At 41.5% G+C, this 7,160-nt stretch overlaps 1 protein-coding gene across 1 annotated transcript in view; it reads left to right on the top strand.

Annotated features, from left to right (window-relative positions):
• Positions 1 to 7,160, top strand: part of sec23a (Sec23 homolog A, coat complex II component) — a 19,647-nt gene that overhangs the window by 1,685 nt on the left and 10,802 nt on the right. Inside the window, exons 2-12 of the mRNA XM_014022134.1 lie at positions 1,522 to 1,825; positions 1,902 to 1,959; positions 2,046 to 2,132; positions 2,215 to 2,451; positions 2,528 to 2,604; positions 2,674 to 2,818; positions 4,107 to 4,265; positions 4,812 to 4,927; positions 5,536 to 5,659; positions 5,778 to 5,858; positions 6,564 to 6,653. Coding sequence (XP_013877588.1) covers positions 1,605 to 1,825; positions 1,902 to 1,959; positions 2,046 to 2,132; positions 2,215 to 2,451; positions 2,528 to 2,604; positions 2,674 to 2,818; positions 4,107 to 4,265; positions 4,812 to 4,927; positions 5,536 to 5,659; positions 5,778 to 5,858; positions 6,564 to 6,653 — 1,395 coding nt within the window. The 5' untranslated portion in view covers positions 1,522 to 1,604. The remainder of the gene's footprint in view (positions 1 to 1,521; positions 1,826 to 1,901; positions 1,960 to 2,045; positions 2,133 to 2,214; positions 2,452 to 2,527; positions 2,605 to 2,673; positions 2,819 to 4,106; positions 4,266 to 4,811; positions 4,928 to 5,535; positions 5,660 to 5,777; positions 5,859 to 6,563; positions 6,654 to 7,160) is intronic.

The following is a 7,160-nucleotide window of genomic DNA, read 5'->3' as shown; positions in this document are numbered from 1 at the left end:
AAAAAATAACACTTAAAACAATCTCTACACTAACTGAAAGCATAAAACCAGCCAAAAGAAAAGGTGTAAGGAATTGAAACGTTAGTAAAAAAAAGAAAAAACTAAAAGAAACAGGACACTAGCTAAAAGCTACATAAAGCAGAACACTAGCTGAAAGAAACAAGACAGTAGCTAAAGGCTACATAAAGCAGAGCACTAGCTAAAAGAAACAGGACACTAGCTGAAAGAGACAGAACAGTAGCTAAAAGCTACTGAAGGCAAGCACTAGCTGAAAGAAACAGAACACTAAAAGTTGAGCGCTATGTAAAAGTTGAAACATGTTTARCTAAATTTGAAAGGGAGGTGATTACTAGCTAAAAGATAAAAGAGGCAAAATGCTACTTAAAAGAAGATCTTTTAGCTAAATGTATTAAAAGTTTAGTTATAAGCTAAAATTATCAGAAGTTTAGCTACAATTACCAAACAGCTAGCTTATAGGCAAGTGTACTGAATGTATAGCTAGAAGCTAAAAATATACAATGTTTAGCTAGAAGTTAAAAATACCAAGCTAAAAGTACCAAACATTTAGTTAAAAGTTAAAACTACCAAATGTTTAGCTAGTATCTAACTGTACCAAAACTAGCTAAAACTCTCAGTACCCACTGCCCGCCTCAGCACCATGGGAAGCAGAGCTTTCAGCTGTTCTGCTCCACAGCTCTGGAACTCACTACCCCATGGATTAACACCACCTCTGTCCCMCTGTTTAAGACCGGCCTGAAGACACATCTTTACAGATTAGCTTATCGCTGTTAACAAAGATTGATTGGTCATTTTACTTTAAGATATGTCTGTTTTGTACTCTTTACCTTTGTTCTTCCACACAACCCTTTTGTTAAATGTTTGTTACTATTGTACAGTGTTCTCGGGTGTCCTGAAAGGCGCTTTATAAATAAAATGTATTGTTATTGTTATTATTGTTATTATTRTTATTRTTGTTRTTRTTGTTGTTGTTGTTGTTGTTGTTGTTGTTAAAGTTAAATGTACTAAAGTGTAGYTAGAAGCTAAAAGAACAAAACATTTGATGCCAAACATTCCAAAAGGCTAGCTAAAAGTGGCAATTGTAGCTAAAAACTAATTGCAACAAAGGGTTAATTAAATAAAGTTTTAACATTTTGAAAAGTATAAAAGTTAGAAAAGTCACGGCCGAATGAGCTGAATGTTTTGATGAATGAACAGCTAAAATAAAGTCTGTAGATTCTAAAACAGGAGGAGTGGTTTGCTGACTCAGCACTCACATGTTTTTATAGAAATTCACTTTAAGTATTTTTTGTTCTGGGTCAGTGTAGTTTTGTAGGAGGAGCAGAAMTGTCTGATAGGAAAGGTCTCAGGATGTGGACAGACAGAAAACTCTAGAATCAGCAGAAGCAAGAAAAAAACAGCTGAAGTTTTAGTTTATCTGATGAAAATAAATCATCACACCCGTGTGTCGCAACGTTTTGTTTGTTTCTTGTTTTTCTGACGCCTCCTCTCCCCGCCCCGCAGCTTCTGCCTGACAGTGTGACACCTGAGCCACGCCTCCACCCGAGCCACGCCTCCACCCGAGCCACGGCCCCACCTGCGCTGCCATGGCCACCTTCCCAGAGTACATTGCTCAGAACGAGGAGCGTGACGGAGTCCGCTTCAGCTGGAACGTGTGGCCCTCCAGCCGGTTGGAGGCGACCCGCATGGTGGTCCCGGTGGCGGCCCTGTTCACGCCCCTGAAGGAGCGCAGCGACCTGCCCCCGATCCAATACGAGCCGGTCCTGTGCAGCCGGGCCACCTGCCGGGCCGTCCTCAACCCCCTCTGGTAGGCCTCGCTAAACGCTCACCTGTCCACCTGTCCAACAACTCTTACCTGAGGACTTCCTGTCTCTGTGTTACAGCCAGGTGGACTACAGGGCCAAGCTGTGGGCCTGCAACTTCTGTTACCAGAGGAACCAGGTGAGTCCAGCAGGTCCAGCAGGTCCTGCAGGTCCAGCAGCTGATGGGGGGGACAGATTCAACACTGTCCTCTTGTCTCTGTCCAGTTTCCTCCGTCCTATGCTGGGATCTCAGAGCTGAACCAGCCCGCTGAGCTGCTGCCCCACTTCTCCACCATCGAATACGTGGTCCAGGTGAGACCACAAGGGACAGCGAGACAGGTAACGGACCCGCCACGTCCTCAGAAGTCTGACCTGGTCTGCTCTCTGCCCTCAGCGAGGCCCTCAGATGCCGCTGGTCTTCCTGTACCTGGTGGACACCTGCATGGAGGACGAGGACCTGCAGGCCCTGAAGGAGTCCCTGCAGATGTCCCTGTCCCTGCTGCCCCCCACTGCTCTGGTGGGACTCATCACCTTCGGACGCATGGTCCAGGTCCACGAGCTGGGCTGCGAGGGGATCTCCAAAAGTTACGTCTTCAGGGGGACCAAAGACCTGAACGCCAAGCAGCTGCAGGTGGGGACGAATCCAGAACTAAAACAAGACAAAACTGGAGTCTCTGGATGTCCAACAGTTTTGCTGTCTCTTACAGGAGATGCTCGGTCTTACAAAGTCCTCCGGTGCTCAGGGACGAGGACCTCAAACGCCCCAGCAGCCTCTGTCCAACAGGTAAAGGTGTGGGACCGGGTTCTTGTTGGACATGTCCTGCTGTGGTCCTCAGTGTCTCCGTCCCTCCAGGTTTCTGCAGCCGGTGCAGAAGATCGACATGAACCTGACCGACCTCCTGAGCGAGCTGCAGCGGGACCCCTGGCCCGTCACGCAGGGCAAGAGGCCCCTGCGCTCTCTGGGCGTGGCCATGTCCATCGCTGTGGGACTGCTGGAGGTGAGGAGGGAGCGGAGTCTCTAAAAAATCTGATTTATTTGTTCCCAAATTCTGTTTTTAAATTTCTTTTAATTCCACATTTTCGTTGAAACCATATTTATTAACCTAAAGTGTGTTATTATAAAGTGACTGAACAATAATTAAACAAACAAATAGCTAGAGAAATAAAAAAAAAAATAACGTTTGTTATTTCACTTTCACTAATACGTGAGCCGTCACATCAAAACCAGGATTAAGTCCAAAAGTGGAGAAACATGCAGATACAGGGTTTTGATTTAATTAGGTGCAAAAATTTAATTTTGTCAAAATATAATGAATTAATGCCTTAATGTATAATTTGAATGAACTGTCTGAAATATAATCCTGAAAAAACATTTTGAAGCATTTTTTTGAGTAGTGGCAACAAAAAACCTGATTTTGAGAAAAACTTACTTCAAATTTAGAATTTTTCCCTGAGAGCTAACAATGTTTGTGTTTCTTTCCAACTGGAAAATCTTAATATACAAATAATATTTGATGTTTACTGTTTATATTAACATAAAAAAATTACTGAATAAATTTACATAAAATTAGGATTCAGACCAAACAGTAATGTATTATCATAACCAACAAGACAAATGAAGTCATATCTCTGGATAAACTGATGATATCAGGATGACCCAGGTTTCAAAATGAAGCGTTTAAAGCAGGAATCTGAAAAAGCTAATTTTGACCAAATTTGACTTAATCCTCATTTTCGATATAATGAGTCATGTATAACAAAAAGCGACATTTCAGTACAACATTAAAATTTTTTTGAAAGGTGTTTAAAATTATTTACTAAGAAAAAAAACATTCCTTATGTGTAAAACAGAATCTAAGAATTTAACTTAACATTAAATATGTCATAAAGAAACATAAATCCTACGAACAGCAACAATTTGTGCACACTTGCTAACTGAATACATTCTGAGCTCATTTACTAATGGAGACACCCTGTTTACAGTGATTTATCAAAAAAACGGACAAAGCTCGCAGCTTTTTGTTTTTCCCTCCTCACATGTCAGGAGGAGTGCTCAGAGCTCACACTGCGTGCCGTTAACAGGTAACGGCAGGTACAGGGAGCAGCAGCAGCCAAAATACCTCAGAAACTCACTCAAATTAGCAAATTCCATGAGATTCTGCGTTTTACGCTGGATTCCATTTTGTTTGGTCAATTCCACGATTCCGTCCGTGTTTTTCTGCATCATGGAAATGACAGAGCCTTAGACATGTCCAACAGAGTCTGATTGACACATTCTGTCCTCAGTGCACCTTCCCCAACACCGGGGCCCGGATTATGACGTTCATCGGGGGGCCGGCAACGCAGGGGCCGGGCATGGTGGTGGGGGACGAGCTGAAGACCCCCATCAGGTCCTGGCATGACATCGAGAAGGACAACGCCAAGTTCATGAAGAAAGCTACCAAAGTAGGACCTGAGAAACCTGGATACACTGCAAACATTAAAGTTCCTGTGACAGGCCTATACTTCAAATACAAACAAAAAAAATGTATTTCTATTTAAGAAAATTAGCATAATACACATGATTTTACCCATTTTGTCTCATAACTGGTATATTTTCTCTTGAATTTGGCTCAGCAAAGTGAAACAGGAAGTGACATCAAAGGGGAACTGTAAGAAAAGAAACTCTGGTCTTTGTTTGTTAAAAATATTGTTTAAACTCTTCAACTCTGAAAATGACTCAAAATAATCTAAAKAAACATCAGATTCTTCTCTAATTATTGTAGCATCGCTCTGTTCACATTCACATTCCCCTTTGACATCACTTCCTGTTCCTTCACATGCGAATATCTCAACAACTGTTCATCTCAACTTTGTGGAATTTGTTTTGCAATATGTTATCAATGTTCTTTTCCCAAAAACGTATTCACATTTATCACACAAATTTGATGTTACAGGCCCTTTAAAAATGGGTTTCATGTGTGTGTCTGTGTCTGTGTGTGTGTGTTGCAGCACTTTGAGACCCTTGCCAACAGAGCGTCCTCAAACGGTCACATCATCGACATCTACGCCTGCGCTCTGGATCAGACGGGCCTGCTGGAAATGAAATGCTGCCCCAATCACACCGGGTACGCCGGCAGGATTTGTTGTTTCCAGAACCTTTAACCGGACCCAGATCCTTAAAGGGATCCATGATTAGTTGTAACATTAGACTTTATTTGATAAACATTTATTTTAACTGTAAAATAAAGACTGTAAAAATACTGTAGCCTGGTCAGTTTTGTAAATTTTTAAAAATGTAATTTAACACAGACGGAGCCATTTTATTTCCACACAAAGCATTCTGGGTAAATGATGACGTGGATAGGTCCTCGGTGCGAGGCTGCTAGCGAGCTATATCCACCCTGAAGGTTAATCTTGGACAATATCTGATGATCGACTCTTTTAAATGAAACCAGAGAGCGTTGACAGAGAGGAGAAGGTAGAAATGACTCAGCCTGGAACTGAAAATATGGATGGAGGACCTCAGTTTAGCTTGTTGCGCTAGCGCCAAGCTAATCAGCTAATAGAGCTAATTTATAAAAATTTTACAGTTAAAATAAATGTTAATCAAATAAAGTCTAATGTTACAACTAGTCGTGGATCACTTTAAGCTACTACCACAACAAACAAGCTCAGCATCCGTCTCACTGTCTGTCTGTCTTCATGTCCCTGTCTCTCTCTCTCTCTGTCTCAGGGGCTACATGGTGATGGCCGACTCCTTCAACACGTCTCTGTTCAAACAAACCTTCCAAAGAGTTTTCACCAAAGACGTTCAGGGATCGTTCAAGATGGCGTTCACCGCCACGCTGGAGGTCAAGGTACGACCGGAGCTACGCAGAAAGTGGGCGCTCTGCCTCCAGCTGACCACATAAATAATAATAAATAAATAATAATACATAAATAATAATAATAAACCTGCTGTGTTTTTATCCTCAGACATCCAGGGAGATCAAAGTGTGTGGAGCCATCGGCCCGTGTGTGACTCTGAACGCCAAAGGATCCTGTGTTTCTGAAAACGTACGAGTCAGGACTCACTGCAGAACACCCGGGCCAGAACTGGACCAGAACTGGATTCATTATAGAACACATGGACCAGAACTGGACTCGGTTCAGAAGGTGTTTTCAGACCTGAAGGGAACTGGGACACTCGTAGGGACTGAAGACCCACAGATTCTGCTCAGCCACATTCTGGCCCCTGAGCAGGTTTTGTTGAGGACCCCCTTATGAACAGTTCCCAGTGGAACTCCCTGAAATGGTTCTAGGAACCGTGTGAAGGTTCCTGTTGTCTGAAAGCACCTTCTGAGAGGTCTGTTAGCATTAGCTTCAACAAAGATCATTTCTGTGAGCGAACAGATCAGGAAACATTTGTCTTTTTTATGCATTCCTTTAAAGAATGATGGAAATATTTATTGTTAGCTTTCGTTTAGCTTTATTAGATTAAAGATGGCTAATAAAACGTTGTTAACTTTTTTGGTACTTTTAGCTACATGTTTGGTAATTGGTACTTTTAGCTTTAAAACAGACTTTTGGTACTTTTAACTTTTAACTGAATATTTGATATTTTAGCTTCTAGCTAGACGTTTAACATTTAGCTTTTAGCTAGCTGTGGTGTTTACTGTGGATCTGAAGCTGTGGTTTTTATTTCTTGTGTTCATAACGACAGGAAGTAGTTTTTATTCATTTCTAAGGACAAAAAAAAAAGACTTTAATGTTTTGTTTCAGGAAATCGGGACGGGAGGAACGTGTCAGTGGAAGATCTGCGGTTTGGATCCAAACACCACTCTGGCTCTGTACTTTGAAGTCGTGAACCAGGTATGAAAACCTCCCCTTCCTCAGAGGGCGGGGTCTATTATCTACCTGAAGTTGATCAATAATCAGATTTAAGGTTGATAAAAACCAAAACGAGCAGAAACATCTGAAGAATTGAYGAAAGTAAAACATTTTCAGACATGAATGTTTTTAACATTGAACGATGACAGATTATATAAATGGGTCCACCAGCCACATTATGACCACCTGCCACAACTTTATGACCACCAGAGGTACTTTGTCAACTACAGAATTGGCATTTCCTGCTAAATGCAGTGTGAATGCTTAACACTGAAGGATTTTTGTTGAATAGGTAAAACACTGAYTCTAGCCTAATAGCTAAAAAGTAGCTGAATTGGGTAGAATTGGCACAGGCGAACAGAGCACATATTTGTTGAATTAAGGCAGTAAGAAGCTGAAATTATCACAAAAATATGAATTTGGCTGATAAAAGCTCAAATTTGCTAAAAAAAATAAATAAAAAAGTAGCTAAAACATATAAAAGATGAG

This window comes from Austrofundulus limnaeus, unplaced genomic scaffold (genome assembly GCF_001266775.1).
Source record: "Austrofundulus limnaeus strain Quisiro unplaced genomic scaffold, Austrofundulus_limnaeus-1.0 Scaffold318, whole genome shotgun sequence".
Lineage (NCBI taxonomy): Eukaryota > Metazoa > Chordata > Actinopteri > Cyprinodontiformes > Rivulidae > Austrofundulus > Austrofundulus limnaeus.
The sequence above is the reverse complement of the archived record's forward strand: the minus strand, read 5'-3'. Positions and strand labels throughout refer to the sequence as shown.